The sequence below is a fragment of the Argopecten irradians genome, chromosome 5 (assembly GCF_041381155.1).
Source record: "Argopecten irradians isolate NY chromosome 5, Ai_NY, whole genome shotgun sequence".
Taxonomy (NCBI): Eukaryota; Metazoa; Mollusca; class Bivalvia; order Pectinida; family Pectinidae; genus Argopecten; species Argopecten irradians.
In genome coordinates this window covers 15904855-15926421 of record NC_091138.1, presented here as the reverse complement: position 1 = coordinate 15926421, position 21567 = coordinate 15904855, and the positions used below count along the sequence as shown (strand labels likewise).

General features: G+C 35.3%; 1 protein-coding gene and 1 long non-coding RNA gene across 4 annotated transcripts; both read left to right on the top strand.

Moving 5' to 3' along the window:
* Positions 1-531: 531 nt before the first annotated feature.
* On the top strand, positions 532-21565 carry LOC138322992 (zinc finger protein DPF3-like). Of its 3 annotated transcripts, none has more exons than XM_069267282.1 (10): positions 532-620; positions 1983-2146; positions 2822-2950; positions 3536-3744; positions 4134-4212; positions 12211-12342; positions 18881-19015; positions 19445-19557; positions 19849-19930; positions 20728-21565. In XM_069267282.1, exons 1-10 carry the CDS (start codon positions 577-579, stop codon positions 20793-20795), a joined length of 1155 nt encoding a protein of 384 aa, XP_069123383.1. In that variant the 5' UTR covers positions 532-576; the 3' UTR covers positions 20796-21565. The 3 variants fall into 3 exon arrangements, with proteins under 3 accessions (XP_069123383.1, XP_069123382.1, XP_069123384.1); XM_069267281.1 differs by having other exon boundaries at positions 3518-3744; XM_069267283.1 differs by lacking the exon at positions 12211-12342 and having other exon boundaries at positions 3518-3744.
* LOC138322994 (uncharacterized) lies at positions 6689-8774 on the top strand. The gene is made up of 4 exons (XR_011208511.1): positions 6689-6837; positions 7527-7604; positions 8146-8266; positions 8565-8774. It is a non-coding gene; the product is annotated as an uncharacterized lncRNA (long non-coding RNA).
* Positions 21566-21567: the final 2 nt, after the last annotated feature.

Here is a 21567-nt window from a genome sequence, read left to right as displayed (position 1 = left end):
GACTGTTAAGGCGATGGGCCTCTTGTTTAATTTCATCGGGTTATGAAATAGATTGTGTTAGCAAACTTTTGTTAGAATTTGGGTATTCACACAGTTTGCAAATTTCTTTCATACCCGATGAATTGAAAAAGAAAAGAGATATCAGTGCTTAAATAATTATTTTTTCTTTGTTTTTATATTAAATCTGGCCTTCTGATTGGCCAATTCATTTATTTTATACCACTAAGAAAAAACTTAGAATGGCATGGAAACTTGACGTTGCAATAGAAATGTTGCATATTGATTTGGAAAAAATAATCCCTTGGAAAATCAATTGAATCGTACATGTAAATTATTTCATTTTATCAAGTAGTCTAGAAAATTAATTATAAGCATTGATGTCACTATTGTTTAATTTGATGGGGTTATGAAATAAATTTTCTTTGCAAACATTTGTGAAAATCTGCTGTGAAATCCTAATCACGTTTTTTCCCAAAACTATTTGTATCAAAACAAAGGAGCCCGCTGCCTTAATCACAGTTACCTCTCGACTCGAACGCGCCCCGTTTACAAAGGGAGGTAAGTGAATAGAAGAAAATGGCCGCAGCAGTGAATGTGAATTATTCTTTGTTGAGAAAATGGTAAATTAATGAGTGCTTCGATCAGATTATTCATCTGAAATGAGTTATTGTCACATAGTATGTTAGGACTATTTCATTTGACGCGATATTGTAATTGATTGACATAGAGTTAATGTATATTTCAGTGCCAAATATCACCAGCTAGTCAAAGCTCGTCTACTAGTACACTATAACCGGTTAATTTAGTAAAATGTTTAGCATCACTGAAAATTAAATTTTCGTACTGCAGCCTAGCATCTAATTGAAGCTGTCGATATACATATTTATGTATTAACAACAATAGGATTTTAACTGATACTGTTAAATTAGGCCCAGTGTAGAATACAATCATTTTGCCATTACAAATTATATTTTGCCATTTTTGGTAGCAGGTCTACTAAAGCAAGACATTTGTTCTTATTGCCTGCGTAGTACTATGCTATTTTGCACATTAATAAGATTTGGTTTTAAAAAAAATCTATTACATTAGCGAAGTAAATCATTATGTAAATTAATGTCATCGGTCATAGGATATATAGTTGGCCTTCTAGCTTTGCGCTAGGATGAATTTCAGTGTGGGGGGTGTGGGGGTGTGGGGGGGTTTACCTACCCTATCAAGGTGGTTTTCCCCAAGCACTCCGGTTTCCTCCCACTCTAAGACCCCTCGTGCATTTTCATCTGGGTCATTGAAAGTAATTTGTTAAATTGTATAACTTGTTTAGCAATCGATGTAAAATAAATAAAGTTTATATTAAACAAGTGGTTCTTTTCTTCTTGATGTAATAACATATGTCATGTCACTCATTGAAATTTCCTATTTGATGAAAATAAGACGTAACAGATTTATAGTTGTCGAACTCTGATTATTTTGTATTTGAATGCATTTTGGAACGCTTGGTTTAATGTGCCAAGGGCTTGGATAAGTAAGCTCAACACTTTCATCGGACCCAAAACTTTGACGGAGTTATGGTCCTTTCATTAACGAAAAATGCCATTTTCGACTGATTCCGTTTAACAAATCTGGCAAATATTACCAGATTTTCTCGTAAGTTGGTAAAATGGGGGAAATTCTCAGGGCATTGGCCATGTTCGATCAGGATTTTGATTGGACCTAATTTTTCTGAGTTGTGGCCCTTTAAATTAAACAAAAAAAGGGGATATAAATTCCACAAATTTGCTTGTTAGGTATTGCTTTTATATCTGTAATGCTAAAAATACAACTAGTATGAATTTGAAAAAAGGAATGTACAGTACTTTACTTATTATCAATTCATTATGATTGAAATACACATGTATAATTGAACTACTTTTAAGAGCTGGAAAAAGTGCAAAATTAATTTGATGTAATGCTTGTTAATCCATACTCTTCCCTTTATATTTCAGTATGGGTGGGGAAACTCTATTCAAAGATATGACAGAGCATACAGCAAACTTCAACTCCAGACTGTCACTTGAAAGAAAACTTCGACTGCCTTTCCTTGATTCTCAGACAGGGGTCGCCCAGAATCACACCAACCTGTGGCACCCCTACAGATCCAGAAACCCTGGTAATGGCAATGACAGACATGGGTGGGATCTATGAAGGGAGAAAAACTTGTTATCCTTGTTGACTCTTTTTGCTATCAGAATATTAAAACATGTACATAATGTAGTATCATGCATCTTGGAAAATATTCCAGCTTTGTTGAGGTGCTTAACCTAAAATGTACTACATCTTTATCTTAAAGGTAACATAAAAGTAAAAGAGAGGGACACCATTGAACTACACACATCTTAAAGTCAAAATTCTATCAATTTTACCTTGTGTACTTTGCTTACATTACATTACTTTCTCCTTTTTCGGAGTTCTCACCCTTGATGACTCATAACAGTCATTACTCAGTTCATTTTAAGGTTTACTTTAGTTTGCTGTTCATTCATCTTGATTGGATCAGGATTTGGTTACAGCAGGTTTAGTAGGAGCAGATAATAAAGTGTAGCAAAACCACAGTTTGAACCTGAGACCATATTTGGGTCTCAATACACAGGCTCTACCAATCAAGTTGCCTGATGGATGGTAAATGGCAATCACCCCTGTCCAGTAATACTACATGTTTAAAGAGAAAATTTGGATTCCACAAAGTTGTTTAGGCCATAAGTTGAAGTGTGTAAATTTCTTTATTTTTAAATGGGCATAAAGAAAGAATGAACTCTATAAACCATTCTGATTTTTCATCACTTAGGCAACAGATATGGCCAGATGTACTCCTATCCTGCTCTACGCTGGAAGAAGAAGAAGCGACTGGCTTTCATGACATCATCAGCAGATGTCAGTGTTACAAAGGCCAGCGACATAGAGACTGGAGAAGCAGGTGAGTTTAAATGATTTTTAATACAATGCGTGTATTGTTTGTATTATCGCTATCTAGTATATACTATATGTGTAGGACTTGCCCTACAATGACATCTTAAAGGCCCATTACCTTTCCGGAGCAAAATATAAAGGTTTCTTAAAAAATATTAATAACACCAGAAAATGCATACCGATGATCTAAAATAAGGTTACGACACCAAACATATGCAAGATTGCCTGCGTAATATATGAGAACAGTGGAGAGTCTATTCGCTGTTTTGCCGTCTGGTGCGGTATTTAGGACGACGGCGGGAAACATAATACGACCCACGTTATGAAAATAAACATTTTATTTATTTTAATCAAATCATTCAGAAGGTGATGATAAATGTAGTATTAACGGTAAGTTAATAATTTTTAGGACTCTACAAAATTATCGATCTTGTTTTACATTCTAATTTTAAAAATTAAAAGCCGTTTCGGAAAGGTAGTGGGCCTTTAATATGATAATATTAAGATAATATTGAACTTTTACATTTATTTATGTATACATGTATACTGAATTGTGTGTGAGCTTAGTCTTTAGGTGTTGTTTGTTCTAAAGATATGCACCAAATCAGTACTGTTGAGAATCCTGCTATTCGAGGGGAGATGCATGTAGAAGATTTGGAGTACAAGAGTGAGTCGAGTAAAGATCGTTGGTATGATGAGTATGAAAACCTTAGTGAGCCCCCAGATGCTGGTGAAATTGTGGACGATCAGTCAGATATCAGCGACTATGAGGAGACTTACATCAAAAAGAAGAAGAAAAAGGTAAATTCCGTTAAGGAGGTCTGGATAGGAAGCAATGGACAAAAAAAATTATCTATCCAGTATATTACTGGTAATCAAAGGTGAGGGGAGATAATCCACTCAACAAATAAGTAAATTTGTCTGAGAACAAGAAGTGATTCTTTCTGTACCCAGTAAAAAAATTGTGACCATTGATCAAGGGGATATCATCAACTTAAAGACCATTTTGGGAAAATATTGTGGAGACACCATGAACTGTATTAAATATAAACACATAACAAGGTGCTTGCCACATTACCATGAAAGCTCTGTAATTGTTTAATCACAATAAAACAGCACTAACATTTCACAGAAGGATTATCCCCTTGAATTGGGTGATAATATTCTAAGGTTTGTTATCTTCATTTTAGTCGAATCGTGGCCGAAAGAAGAACACGGAGAAGGATTTAAGTGCTCCAGAGGAAAAAGAAAAGCCCTATGCTTGTGGAGGTAAAATAAAGAGTGTAGCTGATAGTTTCTCAAGTACTTATCTAATTGTTAAGCAAAATGTGATGTCATCTTCAAAACATATCAAACTGTTCACTAGAATAAATACCAATGGATCTAAAAGATACTAAGCACCTGAAGTGTAAACATTGGAACATTACTGCAGGAGGGTTTTCTCCGACTCCATGGTTTAATGTAAAGGAGTATTTCCGTGAAAGTTTCAGTGAAAAAAAACACCACAACTTCATTTCTAAGGTAGCTCCATACTTTTGGGAAAACCCATGTCATTTTTTTTTTAACAGGTCTTATTTTCTTGCATTTTTCATGTAGATTTCAAAACTGTAACCCATACCGAAATAAAGCATGCTTTTATGATGCTTTTAGTGACATATTTTAGTACTTTTTCTAAAAAGTACAAAAAAAGCATGCTCTTTTAGTACTTTTTCCGGACACACCATCAGGGCAGAGTACTTTTTTTGTACTTTTTTTGGACTCTGAAATTTTGCAGAGTACTTTTTTTGTACTTTTTTTGGACTCTGAAATTTTGCAGAGTACTTTTTTTGTACTTTTCTGGACTTAAACATTCTGCAGAGTACTTTTTTTGTACTTTTCTGGGACTTAGTCATTTTGCAGAGTACTTTTTTTGTACTTTTCTGGGACTTAGTCATTTTGCAGAGTACTTTTTTTGTACTTTTCTTGGACTTAGAATTATTCACATGGTATGAGAAATGTTCAGAGTACTTTTTTTGTACTTTTTTTGGACTTAGAATTTTTCACAGGATGAATGGGAAATGTTCAGAGTACTTTTTTTGTACTTTTTTTGGACTTAGAATTTTTCACAGAGTATGAAAAATGTTGTGTACTTTTTTTGTACTTTTTTGGGACTTAGAATTTTTCATAAGGCATCACCATTTCAGTGTACTTTTATTTTGATTTTTTTTTTCTACTCCAATTTTTTTTAGGGGGAGTTTTTTTAACAAAATTATATATTTAATTAAAAATTGTTTACAACTGAACATTAGAAAGAAATATAATTCAACTACCGGTAATTAAGATGTTTATTTAATAAGTGAATGTTGCAGATGATGTTTTTGAATAATTTTACATTCTTAATGCTAAGTTTTTATTTTCATTTCTTTACCATAAATGTTTAAATTATTTCTAATCACTTAAGTGTTCACCTTAAAATATTGTTGAAATGTGTTTATATAAGTGTTCACCTTAAAATATTATTGAAATGTGTTTCCAATTCCCTTTCTCTCTAAATGAGTTAAAATGTAGTAGTATACACGAGGCCCATGTACATATATGTTACATAAAACCAATGCCTATGTGATCAGCATAAGATGCATTAAAATTAGAGTCTTAATTATCGACAGTCACGTGCACACTGACACACAAATCGCCTGTCTCTGACCAGTAGTGTCACACACAATAACGATTTACAACCAGGTAAACAAGCCAACACATGTACATTAGTCGTTCTGCACGGACCTAACAAAACTCTCCCCTGGGTCAGACTCATGGTCCCATACGATAATAAATAGTTTGTGAAAGTATTTCCATCCTCAAAATGGATTCAGTATAAAATCTCAACAAACTAACCAAAACAAATAGACATGCCGGGGATACTCCGTTGCACACACTGTTGACGTAAATATGCTATCGGTTTGATTTATATGTAAAAGGAAATACAAGCTATCATAGATGAATTTGTCAATGGAATTTTATCAACTCATTTGTTTACACCGACTCGGACATCATAGTAGGCTAACCAACAAAACACTCACGGCTCATGTTTACGTAGGCCTGGATGTTTCTGGTCAGATACATGGTCTTATACGACGATAAATAGCTTGTGACTATATAATCTTTCCAGCATCACAACGATGAAATTGATACTTTAAAAAGTTCCTCCAAACCATGCCAAAACAAGGGTTTTGTTTATCTTTTTTTTTTATATAAAAATCTCGATCTTTTCACGACATGCCGGAAATGGTTCTTATTACAAATACTCTGTTGTCGTGATTATAAATTGGTTTACACCTCGCGTCAAAAGGTGGATTTATTAATATAATAGTTCGTATATTTTCTGTTTTGATATATTATCACAAACTCTCAACAAAAATTTAGGAATTAAGAGGTTTGGTTTAGACGATAGGATCGTACAACATTCTTTTGAATCACGTAAGAGGCCTACAGGTGTCTGTTTGTAATACAGCAACTAAATGTGGATTTATCAGCACACCAGTTCATTTGTTTGCGTTTTTTATTCCTTGTCCTAAGTTAATAATAAAACGTGAGGAATTGAGAGATTTTGTTTAGAAATATTATAGTACAGCATTCCTTTGTGAAAGACGTAAGCGGCCCCACATGTGTTTGTCACGTGATTATTTGAGCGGGAAACACAGAATGTGAAACAGCTGGCTGGCGGCCATATTTGTTTACGTCTGTCAGCTGATTGCAGAATGTAAACAAACAAATATAAACTGCTGGGGCAACATCGAAAGAATGTAGGATGTTTGCACGGAGACACGAGGTTATTTATTTTTTGTTTATTGTTACAATACCATCGATCTCCTCAAACTCTAGCTGGTGAACACAGTACCGATGGAGGATGGAGTTACGGTAAGTTCATTTCTCTTCCTTGTTTACTTCGTTCTGAAAGCATTTGGATGCAATTAAAACACCCAGTTTATGAAATAAGTTAGACATCATTTTTTTGTTTACATAGCTGTGCTTTCTTTTTGAATGGGCTTGGCAATTATTTCATTGCCGTTCAGTTGTAAATTTCAACATCATTTCCAATTTCAAATCACAAGAAAATTTACACGGCAGGGGGGTTTAAATGTTATAAATCAATTCAACATCCAACAAATTGTATCTGGACACAAGTTTTATTAAAAAACTATGGAACTTTCCATATCATTTTCACTTCATTATCGCCCACAATTTCGTTTTGTGGTACATAATTTATTTTATGTTTTTTTTTTTTTTTTTTTAAACTTTATTCATCGTGATTAATTAGATTGGGAAATAATATTTGTTTTCTTGAAAACATGGGTAATGAAATAACATTATTAACTTAAATATGTGAGTGTGATTTGGATGCTCATATTCAATTATATCATTGTTTTCACGACATTTTTTTTGACAAGAAGGTATGGTGTTTCAATGATGTAATCCTATCATATTTACATTTTGCTGTCTATCAGTCAATTAAGTCCTGCAGTTAAATCTAAATATGTATACACATTCATACATGTGTTTCCATACAATCAGGTCATGTATATATAACCTCATATTTTTCCTTTCAGGCAAATTGCAGATCAGTGTGTGATAATGATCGAGGGCAGACTGGTTAAAGACAACATTAATATGCCTAATTTAAACAGGTAAATATTAATAAAAGGATGGTGGTAACATGTGAATATTTAAATATTTGAAGATGACTGATATACACAATGTATGAACATTATAAAAAGAGTTATTTTACCATCTAAACATAACCTTTGCATTCCTTTTTTGTTAAGTAATATTTCATTGAGACTTACAATTTAAGTGAATTAACACTCTGAGAAAAATGTCATTTATCAGAATGGCAGTAGGGTCACTGGGGTGTTGATCAGGGGTTAGGGAGTGGTCACACCTCTTTTGTTTACATAATTATCAAGCGACTGCCTGGTATTTTGGTAGTTTAGTAAAACTGTACTGGGGACAAACAGGGCTGGGTTATAGATTGAGGCATGGCGTCAGGTAAAAAGGGCACGGCGCTGCACCATGCGTACATAAAAACACTAAAATAATTTAGTTCTGTAAATTTATTTTTGATTAATTAATCTAGCCATGTGTGAACTTTTTATGAGTATACTATTGTACCATATGCATTTACACTGTATCCATATTGCACATCCTATTATTTTTCTTTCTTTTCAGAATACAGTAATTATGAAGAAGAAACAGTCAACAAAAACAAATGAATAGCTGATGACTGAAAATGAATGCACCTCATCAAAGAGACTGAAAATCCACAGCTGTCATCAAGCCACTTTTGCAGGTAAATATTTCAATCTATCCTGGTTTCAGATTGCTATTACTAGCAATTATGTAAAAATATGAATGCCATTTTAGACACTAAAACTCAGTAATCCTGTGTGGAATGTATCTGGCTTCATTGTACGTTCATATAGGCGGGTGCTTCGAAAAATAAATGGAGGAATTTACGTTGTTACATACATACACATGGCATGGTATAAAATTAAAGCAAAGATTTATTTGAGCCAAACAAAAAAATAAGACATTTTAATATATCCATAAACATTATTGTTCCAGCACAAGTCTTTGTCTTTTTTCAGGCTTTCACTGCCAGGAAAATGGAACGAAAAACAGCATGTAATGGACTTGCACTGGACAGTGATCAAGGGGAAAAGATTTGGACAGGATTTCATTGCATTGACATATTGAAATTTATATTGTAGACAACATTGTGACAAAACCTGATGCCAATGTTCAACAATTTACACATGTTTTATCTCTGAATACAATGCTGTGTTGTAAATATTGAACAGAGTGTGGCCCTTAATTTATTTGTTTCTTCTGTGCATTACCATGTCCAGGTACTATCTTTAAACTTGATGTGTGGGTCCATCTTGGTTGGATTGTGTGTCACATAAAAACACTGCACTAACTAAAACAAGTCTATTTGAACAAAAAAAAACAACAACCTTGAATTGCATCTTCATTTAAGAAAAACATTGCTAAACTTTTTCTGTGTTATAAGAGATACCAATAGGTCCATCTAGGTGAGCTGAGGCACCTATAACCATCAATAAATAAGATTTCTATCATAGTATTTGAAATTAGTGAAAGAGTACACCTGGGTTTTCATATTGTATTCTTAATTATTTTGGTACTTTTCCACCAACATCAGTAGTAAATTTTTCATACAGTTTATAATTTGTTTTGAGCTTGTTAAAAAGTACTAAAAAAAGTACTGTACTTTTTTTGTACTGTTTTAGTACTTTTTGGTCTACATAGAAAAGTACTAAAAAAAAGTACTGTACTTTTTTTGTACTTTTTCTAGACAAAAGAAAAGGTCAAAAAAAGTACACTGTGTGCTTTTTTTTGTACTTTTTTTCCGCCACAAAAGTACTTTTTTTGTACTTTTTGTACTGTTTTAGTACTTTTTGGCCTACCTATAAAAGTACTATAAAAGTACTGTACTTTTTTAGTACTTTTTCTGGATAAAAAAAGGTCAAAAAAAGTACTGTACTTTTTTAGTACTTTTTCTAGATGAAAAAAAGGTCAAAAAAAGTACTGTACTTTTTTTGTACTTTTTGTACTATTTTAGTACTTTTTGGCCTACCTTCAAAAGTACTATTAAAGTACTGTACTTTTATAGTACTTTTTCTGGACGAAAAAAAGTACAAAAAAAAAAGTACACATGCCACGGTCATGTGTGCTTTTTTTTGTACTTTTTTCCCCCCACAGAGTACTTTTTTTGTACTTTTTCTGTATGGTGTAAAACAATAGAGTGTACTAAAAGCATGCTTTTATGAGCCTGTTTTAGTACTTTTTGTACTTTTTTTGACTCATTTTGGAACCGGGAGGTAAGTTCGGTTCCAAATTGAGTCAAAAAAAGCATGCTTTTTTTGACCTTTTTTTAGTGTACTTTTTTTGTACTTTATTTCGGTATGGTAAAGATAAATGGGTGTTCTCGAACTACTTTTTGAGATATTTAAGCTTGAAATATACCATCCATGCATATTTGCTGGCCGAAAATAGAAAAATTCATAAAACTATGTTTTCTGTAACATTATGGTGAATGTAGTCTCGATCCTGTTGATTTTTTGTCCTAAATATCTAACGATAGAACACTATACAAAACTCTTGTATTTTTACAAATGCTAACTAATTTTTGTTATTTTCCTGGACCGTTTCTATACGTAATTATCATGTTTTGCCATATTTTCGCCCGTAAAAAATTAATGAATAGGCCAAAAAGGAAATGAAAACCCATGTCAATTTCACAATATTTGTATATGATATGCCCAAGATAAGATATTTTTCAAACATCATATAAAAACATGGGGTCCTCGATCAAAATTTCACAATTTTGTAAGCTTGAAGTTTGTAACTCACAACCCTACCCCTATTTCATCCAGTGCTAATGGGTCATATTTGACTATTTTTTGAAAATCATGCCGCAAAAAAACATTCCACATCGGTTCATATGTTTTTGTGATAGTATATCTGGTTTATGTCTGTTTGTTTTTATGATTTTCTCCAAATTTTGTGTTTAAAGGAAATTCGTATGCAATTTTTTTAGAATTCCGGAATTTCGGTCCGGCCGGGTCCCCTCTTATCATTTATAGAGACGAACGGCACTTCCGGTGTTTGAAAATCCATTCCCATTTACGACAGGGAACGCAAAATCCTCAGAGATAGCGTATAATTTTCACTTCACTGCTTTTATTTGATTTATTTAATGATTTTAAACATTCAATATTATATGTAGACAATTTACACCTATTGAAAAAATATCCAAGTGGGATGTCGTGGCGTATCGGAAACCATTCTGGAATTCAAAACAACCTCCACAACTTCCGGTAAAGCGTCATATGAATTGGCGCGGTTTTCAAAAGTATGGACCTACCTTAAAGCAATCTTCGTTGAAATTAATATTAATTGTGTTGTACTTTAATTTTAAACTCCGATCTGGAGAAGCATTATTTGCTTAGAACCGTTTTCATTTTACTCTGTACTGTCAATTGTTCATTGATTTTTGTCCAACATAATTCCTGTTTATTGAGTGATTCAAATATTATGGAATTCCATCTCCAGGATTTGAGGTCAGGCGTAGGAGTTAGGGTCATTACACTTGTTTATCTGTGAGATTAGATAAGACTGTATCAGAAAACTCCTCCACCAGTAGAGTTGCTAGTTTAATTCATATAGTCAAGGTGAGGCATTTGATAGAAGTCAACCATTGCTAGGGTTGCTAGACTAATGTGTTGGTTGAAATAGGTCAAATTCCTCTTTTGGTGCAGTTGCTAGGATAATAAATCTGTTGGTTTACTTTAGATAAGGTGAGGCATTTAAGAACTCCATCAGAAAATATAAGAGGAAAGCATGTGTTTGTAAAGGCATGGTGCACGTGTTACATTCCCAGCCTCTACTTACACCCATTTAGTCCTGACAGATTACTACCAAAGTATTGGATACCTGCCGCCACGCTGTACTGAAGATGCTGCTTACCTTTGCTAGTCCATTTGTGGCTAGCGGCTATACAGTCCTTCTTACATTGAAGCAGAAGTACATTTGGGAACCCACATACGCCGTAAATGGTGTTTTAATAAAGTTTCTGTACAACTGTCCTTACTATTAAAACATGTAGAGAAATATCTTAATACAAAAGAAGACAACAATAAGAAGAACTCCAATCAAATTCTTTAAAAGTTAGACAGGCAATTTAAGCATTGTAAGTTGTTATAAGGAGAAAGGCTGTCATCCGTAAAAGAGTAAATAATCTTGCGTTACATGAATAAATAACAATATTGTTCAGTAACCATACCTAAACCTTGCTAGAAGTCTTGGTTTTGATATTTTGGTTTAACAAAAACCCTCAAAAATGTCTTTTCTGTATCCATTGTTTCATTTGATGTAATTGTAATCACATGTTAATATATAACCATGTCATTTTTTCTGATTTTGTGATAGAACTTTTTTTAGGAATGAATACGGCGATTTTGAAAGATTTTATAAACTTGATGATCATAAGTATCTGTATCAGGTATGTTACATGTAATATTGAAACCCAGAACAAGGAGATGTAATATTGAAACCCAAAACAAGGAGAGGACAGGCCTTTAAGTAATGCTGAAAACACCTGTATATATATTAGTTTGACCTTTACCTTGCCCTACCAGCAGCATTACTGTATACTTACATGATGAATGGCAGTAGACCTGATGTAAATGTCGATACCCTTCCTCCTGACAGCTTGTGGTGCTCGCTACAAGACGCGGCCAGGCCTGGCCTACCATTACACTCACTTCCATAACGGCATGTTGGATGAGGAGGTTCTTCCCCCCACTTCTCCCAAGCCCGCCACACGGACCAGCAGCCGTACTGGTTTGTATTGTGTGTGGGCTGGCTTGTCTTTTGTCTTGCCTCTGTCTGGCAGTCTGTCAATCTGTTCTTTCAGTCGCTTTGTCTACCTGTTGCTTTTTATTTCTGACTTAGCTTACTGTACATCTGTCGCTGTTACTTTACACCATGATTTATGTAGATGTAACTTGTATATGTTGCTGTAAGTTTAATGTTTAATAATATGTGTGTTTGCTTTAAATACATGTTGCTGTAGGTAATCTGTATCTGTGGTATCTGTGACTGTGACCTGTATTTGTTATTGGATAGATAAATGTTTTAATACGTTACTATCATGTATATGTAATTACAGTTATTGTTATTTGTACATTTGTTGTTGTTTTAGTTTGTTTTTCTGTCACTGCTTAAATGATATCTCACCACAGTAATTTGTAAATAAAGAGTACTTTAATGTTGCTTTAATTCATCCCTCTAACTGTAAATTGGCCTATACTGTAATATAATTTCTAATGAGATTTGAAAAGTTCTGAATTTTATTTTGCTGTAATTTGTATCTTTTATCGTTATAATTTTCCATTTATATGGGTAAAGCTGTTAATTAGACTAACCTGTAGCTCAGTGATAAACATATCCACCCATTAGCTTGTCCATGTACACGTATATATGTATTATCATGTCCTTCCTGTAACATTGTAACAATGCATCCCTGTAAAGTAGAATTTCTCATGCCGTTAGATTGGTACAGAAGTGTGTAAGGTTCACTGAGAATGGTATTTTTCGGGATTACAAAAATATTTTATTTGGCTGCCACTTACATATGTAGATACTGGTGTATGATGACCATCATATAATTATCTGGCAAATTAAGTGGTGGTCACTAGATAGATTAAGTGACTCCCAGCAAATAAATTTTTTCTGTTATCCTGGAAATTTTGTTTCTTGTATGCAGTCTAATACACTTCGTTAGCTTTGTATTCATCTTCTAATTTAGTTAATTTGAGTCATTAACATAGTCTTGAAGGCCCACTACCTTTCCGGAGCAAAATATAAAGATTTCTTAAAAACATTAATTACCTCAGAAAATATATACCGATGGCCTAAGATGAGGTTACAACACCAAACATATACAAAATTTCCTGCGTAATATATGATAACAATGGAGAGTCATTTCGCTGTTTCACCATCTGCCGCAGTGATAGTCAACTACCGTGCGGTATTTAGGACGACGGGGAAAACATAAGACGACCCGTGTTATGAAAATTAATATTTTTAGGCCAGTCTCAGGTCCGTCGTCGTCCGTCGTACGTCGTGTGCGTCGTATGGCGATAAACAATTTACTTTTTCGACTTCTTCTCCAAAACTACTGAACCAAATTTGAAATTTGTTGAAATTTTGCAGAAACCTTCCATAGCCAAAGGTCAACCAAAATTGTGAATTATATGGTCCCAGCCCCCCAGGGGCCTGAGGGGTGGGGCCAAAAGGGGTCAAATAGGCTAAAACTTCAAAAATCTTCTTCTGAAATTCCAGAAATGGTAGAATCAAATACTCTTCATAGATTGAAAGGTCTTGAGGTCCTTTACAAAAATTGTGAATTTTATGACCCTGGGGTCTCACGTTCCCCCCTAGGGAGGGGGTCAAGTTTGCTATAGTTTATATAGGGAAAAGACATTTTTGAGCATTATTTGCTCATTTGTAATAGGAAATAAGTCAAATGTTGTCAGAATTATCAGTATGAGATGGCCATTGAATCCTATTAACAATTTTTCCACGACTGACCCCCAGGGGCCTGAGGGGTGGGGCCAAAAGGGGTCAAATAGGCTAAAACTTCAAAAATCTTCTTCTGAAATTCCAGAAATGGTAGAATCAAATACTCTTCATAGATTAAAAGGTCTTGAGGTCCTTTACAAAAATTGTGAATTATATGACCCTGGGGTCTCACGTCCCCCCTAGGGAGGGGGTCAAGTTTTCTATAGTTTATACAGGGAAAAGACATTTTTGAGCATTATTTGGTCATTTGTAATAGGAAATGAGTCAAATGTTGTCAGAATTATCAGTATGAGAAGGCCAGTGAATCCTATTAACAATTTTTCCACGACTGACCCCAAGGAGCCTGAGAGGTGGGGCCAAAAGGGGTCAAATAGGCTAAAACTTCAAAAATCTTCTTCTGAAATTCCAGAAATGGCAGAATCAAATACTCTTCATAGATTGAAAGGTCTTGAGGTCCTTTACAAAAATTGTGAATTATATGACCCTGGGGTCTCACGGTCCCCCTGGGGAGGGGGGTCAAGTTTACTATAGTTTATATAGGGAAAACACATAATTGAGCATTATTTGGTCATGTGTAATAGGAAATGAGTCAAACTTTGTTAGAATTATTAGCCTGAGATAGTATTTTAACATCATATCCATATTGGTCCTCGCCGACCCCCAGGGGCCAGAGGGTGGGGCCAAAATTGGTCAAAATGGCTACAATTTCTAAAGTCTCCTTCTGAATTTACAAATTTGATGGAACCAAATATTCTTCATAGATTGGAAGGTCTTTTTAAGGCCCTTTACAAAAATTGTGAATTTCATGGCCCTGGCATCTCAGACTTTCCCCTGATTAAGGGTCAAATCTGTTTTAATTGATATTGGAAAAACACATTTATGAGCATTATTTGCTTTATTTTCAATAGGTCAAACTTGGTTAGAATTATTACCCTGTGATAGCATTTTAGCATCATATCCATATCCATTTTTCAAACAAAAGAAACGTGTACCGCCCAATCTGGACTACTGATAGACCAGAGTCTGCTGCACTACATACGGCAATTGTTACCGTAAGATATAACATCTACACCAGATTGATAACCCAAGGGACCACAATTGCTGTCATGAGTCTAAACGCACGATCTTCCCATGTGTTTGTCACACTTTTGAACACACGTTTAAATCACTCGTCAATCATCAATTGTATAAAACATGGATTCCAACATACAATCGAAAGATCATTGTATAACTTATCCTGTAATAGATATCGTCTACTTTATCCATATTGTTGAGTCATTATCCTTCGTCCTCCTACAAATAGAGATTCCTTAGTTTATCACAATTAAAACCCCAAGCATCCCCCTATTTGCTAGCTGGCCACCATCCGTAATTATTAACGGTTACTCTAATAAAAGATACGTACATCAGCTACATGTATTCACCGCTGGCAACATGCCAGCAGAAGCCGTAACACTAAATTACCGGCTACCAATACCGGCTAACACCTACCATCCATTTTCTGCCGGCTAATGGCCTTCGGCTACCCAAAACGGGAATCCGGCTACCGGCTACGGCTACAGGCTACCGGCTATAGGCTACCAGCTACCGGCTATCCTTAGGATATATAAAGGGGAGCTCATACTCAACTCGCTACCTCTGATGAGTTTTCATAAGAAAACGAAAACGGTCAGGTCTTCAACACATAATACATTATTATGTCCAGTAACTCGCAGCTACCCAGTGACAGCGGACAGTAGCCCTACCAGTCACTTCATATATTGTTCTATTTTCCTCTGGGCTCCGTCTGTATCACTGTCGTCTACTACCTACATGATCCCAACACCCCAATCTAGTCATGCGAGCGCCTTTAGCTCTTCCAGTCTTGACACTATCGTGCCAACATATGACTCAAGGACGCGATCATGTATGCCTTCATAGCCAGGTCATCGATACTTGGCCCTTCCTCCTCAACATGTATCATAAGAGGTAGGGAATACAACTGGATACACTGGTTGCATACATCAGATCGAGTCGGGATCAATGCCTCCAGATAAAACTGGGATTCCCAGTCATTTTATTTATTCATATCCATATTGGTCCTGGCTAACCTCCAGGGGTAGATGGGCGGGGCCAAAAGGGGTCAAAATGACTAAAATAAGAAAAAAAAATCTTCTGAATTCACAGATTTGATGGCACCAGATACTCTTCATAGATTGAAAAGTCAGTTATAAAATCACTGACTGGTTTCAAGGGCCTGATGGGCCAATATATAGTGTTTTTGTGTCTATGTTTCATTCTGTATCCGAACTCAGGTGACCGCTAAGGCCCATGGGCCTCTTGTATTTATTTTAATCAAATTGTTGAGGAGGTGTTAATAAGTGTAGTATTAACGTTAAGTTAATAACTTTTGCCACTCGACAAAATTATTAATCTCGTTTTACATTCCCATTTTAAAAATAAAAAACCCATTTCGGAAAGGTAGTGGGCCTAACTTTATTTCTAACAATTAATCCTAGCTGTTTAACCAGTGAATTTCCTAGTTTGGTGTTTAAATTGAATGTCGTCTCTTTCCATCATGGCTAAGGCAGTGTTTTAAATATCTAAAATTGTAGGTTTTCTAAAATGTTATTGTCACAGTCAAACCTCATTTTCTTGAAATCTGTGTTGCTTAAGAAAAAACTTTTTTCAAAAGTTACCCAATAATTGCATATGCTTAGCAATAAGACTCACCAGTACCAAAAAAATACTTTCAATTTCTATATAAGAGATCTTGGAATTGATGCCAGTTCAAGTTAACAAGGTTTATCTGTGTATAGATATTGTTCCTTTGATATCTATCTATTTGTTTAGACTGTGTTGAAACGAGGGAGAGAACTATCAGATCATTTTATAATATACTGTAAGCCAACTTATTTTCAGTTAACTTACAATTTGCATATAGTCAAATATGCCTTAGTGACCACCTCTATATAACGACCATTTGCTTGATGAGATTATTTGCTGACCTTAATGGCCAATTTGAACATGATATGCTCTTAACTATAAAGACTACTTTATGTCACAGTCTCTTGGTTGGTCTATATACAGGTTGGACTGTAATTTCGTGGTCAATCTAAACTCTCAAAAATTGATCATTGCAAAAGACTTTTGACAATATCAGTACAGTAAGTTTAGCGTAAACAGCAAAATTTAATCGCCTAAAAAAGGGGCACATAAACATGAAATTAAGTTGTCACAAAAATGAGTTTGTTTACAGTAATTGTTAGGTATATTTTGTGGTTTTGTTGATGGGTATATATATATGTAATGTCCGGTGTTTTTCCCACTAATTCCTTTCTTTCTTGTTGATCTGTGCATTTCTACTGAATGTAACTTTTCTTGTCTTTTACCATCCTAAGATGAAATGTCATTTCCGTTTCCAATTTTCCATTTCATTGAGATGTCAATCTCTCTTCTATAGGAGCAAGCCCATGTCACAAACAAACATCTGCATCCACATAATGCCATCTGTAATCCCTTGATTGATAAATCATTTTCAGATAAAAGTCTGTCTACGTATTTTGTGATATAGACACCATATCAAACCTTGCAGCAGCTGACAATGGTTGGGGAAGCTGTTTCATTAGTGGGATTCTGTGTACCATTGTAATGACAATCGTCTGCTTGCATGTTAATGCTTGTTCTGTGTCAGCATGCATGTACAATGTTCATCTTTATTTAGAAATGTAGCTCATATATATAGCTTTGCTTTTTTAGCATAGGTCTAACTTATATTATCAAATGTATATAACTAGAAAATGTATAAATAATGATTGTTCATGCTTTATATTGATTCACAATTAAAATAATTAAAAAATTGAAAATTAGAAATTGATGTAATATTGAATGCAGCCTTTGGTTATTTTGCTTTCAATAAATAAATAAACTACATATATTGTATATGGTAAGTGCTAGTTGCGATTGCTTTAATGTACTGTAATAAGTTTATAAATTATAATCATATTTACCTGAATTGTTTAATATTTTTTGTTTGTTTTTAGCTCACCTGGCCCGAAGGGCTGTTTAGCTTATGTCATGGCGTGGCGTCCGTCGTCCGTTCGTCATCTCAACTTTTCACAAAAATTCCTTCTAGTCATAAACGGCTGAATGGATTTTCACCAAATTTGGCCTGAAGTTTCCATGGGTAAAGGGGAACCAATTTTGTATAAATGGTGGGTCTGGTCCCCCAGAGGCCTGAGGGGCGGGGCCCAATAGGGGAAATATAGCAAATTCTTTAAAATCCTTCTTCTGTATCAACGAAGGGATTTTGTTCTTATTTGGTCTGAAGCTTTCATGGGTAAAGGGGAACCAATTTTGTATAAATTGTGGGTCTGGTCCCCCAGGGGCCTGAGGGGCGGGGCCCAACAGGAAAAATACAACAAATTATTTAAAATCCTTCTTCTTGTGTAGGAATAAAGGGATTTAGTTCTAATTTAGTCTGACACTTCCTTGGGTGAAGTGGAACCAATTTCGTATAAACGGTAGGGCTATTCCCCAAGGGCCAGAGGGGCGGGGCTCTACAGGGCAATTATAGCAAACTCTTTAAAACCCGTCTGTAGAAATAGATTAAGCTCAATTCTAAACCCTTCAAGTTGGTAGCTTGTGTACTTAGCCTGAAACAGTTGAGCGATACAGGCCCAATGGGCCTCTTGTGTTTTCTCAAATTAATCCTAAAATATATAATAATTTGTCCTTTATAAAAAATAACATATTACATTAGCATAATATCAATTAAATGCGTTTCTAGTTTATTTACCGTTTTTGTTTTGTTCAGCAAACAAAAGTAACAACATAGATGACAAAATCTCAGCCAACAATTACTGCGACTTCTGTCTGGGGGATTCCCTGGAGAACAAGAAGAGTAACCAGCCCGAGGAACTGGTGTCCTGTAGCGATTGTGGCCGATCAGGTAGAACCAACTCTATCATTACTGTTATTAGTTTATATTGACTTTGTTTAGGTGTATTTCCCAATTCAAAAGGTACAGGCCCCCTGAATTATTGGGAATGAAAGTCACTGGTTCTTATTAATATGGACAGGGAAACTACTGGTATATAATACCTAATAATTATATTAAACTTGATAGCCAAATGAGTCAAAGACTTTTTTACAATACATAAAATATACAGTATTTACATGTTGAAAAAGTAAAGTTATACATTAGTTCATGACTATTGATTTCATACCAGAATAGTGAAGCGCTTCACACACTATGCAATCAATGGTTTTACTTATTAGCTCTTAATTGTACACAAGGACATCAGAATTTTCGGATTCTAAACTGAACATAAGATCTTACATATGCTGTATTGATATCTTACCATACCTTGTGTTCCAGGCCACCCCACCTGTCTACAATTCACGGTGAACATGATTGTGTCGGTGAAGAAATACCCCTGGCAGTGTATCGAATGTAAATCTTGTGGACTTTGTGGGACCTCGGACAATGATGTAAGTACTTTAGAGATGCAGGACACAAAATGTGTATGGTTACCCTGGGACAGCTATAACTAGCCAATATTGTACCTATTGAAGCAAATGGTAAAATGGTAAAATAATAAAATAATATAGCCAAGGGGACAGATGTGTCGCTATCTAAATTGCTTTGTTCATCAAGATTAAAATCATGTTTCTTGTTTTCTTCTTATTTGTATGTGGTCTTAACATTTGAGTCCATTTCTTTCAAAATAACGGTACATAATTTAGGCTATTTGTCTTCATTTGACACGTTTTATCCCACAGGAGCAGCTGCTGTTCTGTGACGACTGTGACAGAGGATACCACATGTACTGCCTCAACCCTCCTCTTACTGAGCCCCCTGAGGGTAAGTCTGTTGTCACTTAGATAACTCCCTGCCACCTCATCTTTTGTCAAGATAACCCCCACCTTTCAACAAGCCACCCCGAGGATAAGTCTGTTTTGTCACCTATATAACCCCTCAGGCCCCTTCTTTTACTGAGCCCCCTGATCAACTCTACGTTTTGTCACCTAGATAACCCCCACCTTTAACGGAGCCCCCGAGTGCAGGTCTACGTTTTGTCACCTAGATAACCCCCACATTTAAAGGAGCCCCCGAGTGCAGGTCTACCTTTTGTCACCTAGATAACCCCCACCTTTAAAGGAGCCCCCGAGAGCAGGTCTATCTTTTTTCACTTAGATAACCCCCACCTTTAAAGGAGCCCCCGAGAGCAGGTCTATCTTTTTTCACTTAGATAACCCCCACCTTTAAAAGAGCCCCCGAGTGCAGGTCTACCTTTTGTCACCTAGATAGCCCCCCCCCCCTTTAAAGGAGCCCCTGAGTGCAGGTTCACCTTTTGTCACCAAGATATCCCCCACCTTTAATCAAGCCCCCGAGTGCAGGTCTACCTTTTGTCACCTAGATAACCCCTCAACCCCCTCAGCCCCCTGAGGGTAAGTAAAGCTATTTTTGCCTAGATAACCCCCTCAACTTCCTCATGGAGCATAATGAAGGAGCTACATCAGTTTTGGCTTGCAAAATTTAGTGTTTTCTATAAGCAATCCAATTTAAAAAAATATCTGTTCATAGCCTGATTTCTTCTTTGCTACACGTTTTGTATTGATTTCTCCTAAGTCTTCATTTTTTCTGTACTTTTTTTTCAGGCAATTGGAGTTGTCATTTGTGCATTGAAGAATTCCATGGAGGAAAGAAGCCAGCAGGCATGCAGTGACATGTGAATCTCTCATCAGGTGAAACCTGCAGGCATGCAGTGACATGTGAATCTCTCATCAGGTGAAAGTCTTGGATGTTTAATTCTGAACTAAACATGGGAAACTTTGTTGATTTGAGGATTCTTGAGGAAAAGAACTAACAAATGCTGAAATTCTAAACAAAACATAAGAATATGCTGTTGTGGTGACAATGTAGTGTTGGTGTTACATAACAGAATGTGAAGCATTGTGAAGATACTGTGTTACTCTTGAAAAAAGTGTTGGATATTTACAATACTTAACAAAACATAATATTTTTTGTGTGAGGCGGTGGAATGGTATACGTAGATGTTTAACTTTGTTTATAGTTTATCTTTATCGGACATCAGATCATGTGTTGTCATGGATAATGTGCAATTTGTCATTCAACTACACAAAGTAATTACATAAAAAGGGCAGGGTCCCATGATTACAAGAGAGAGAATTTATCAATATAAATTGTCATTGGATTAAGTTCTTTTTTGACTTAGTCAAATTCGTTTACAATTAGAGGTACAGTGGCCTGATACCCAAAACTTACCCTGAATGTTGTTACACGTACCCATTGTGCTATTTGATCTATTAGGGTCGTCTTACATTGTACCATTCCTGTTATATATATATCAGATTTTTACATCTGTTGTCAGTACCTAGGTGTTGTAAGGATATCCAACAGATTCGCTCATATATTCATTGTATTATCATTACTCATTGTAATCCGTTTATTGTCGAATAAAACAACAAAATCATACA

Coding starts and splice junctions, on each gene's coding strand:
- LOC138322992 (XM_069267281.1), top strand. CDS start 577: ATGGCCGCAGCAGTGAATGTGAATTATTCTTTGTTGAGAAAATG. Junction 2,951..3,517: donor CATAGAGACTGGAGAAGCAG/GTGAGTTTAAAT, acceptor CTTAGTCTTTAG/GTGTTGTTTGTTCTAAAGAT. Junction 4,213..12,210: donor AAAGCCCTATGCTTGTGGAG/GTAAAATAAAGA, acceptor TCCTCCTGACAG/CTTGTGGTGCTCGCTACAAG.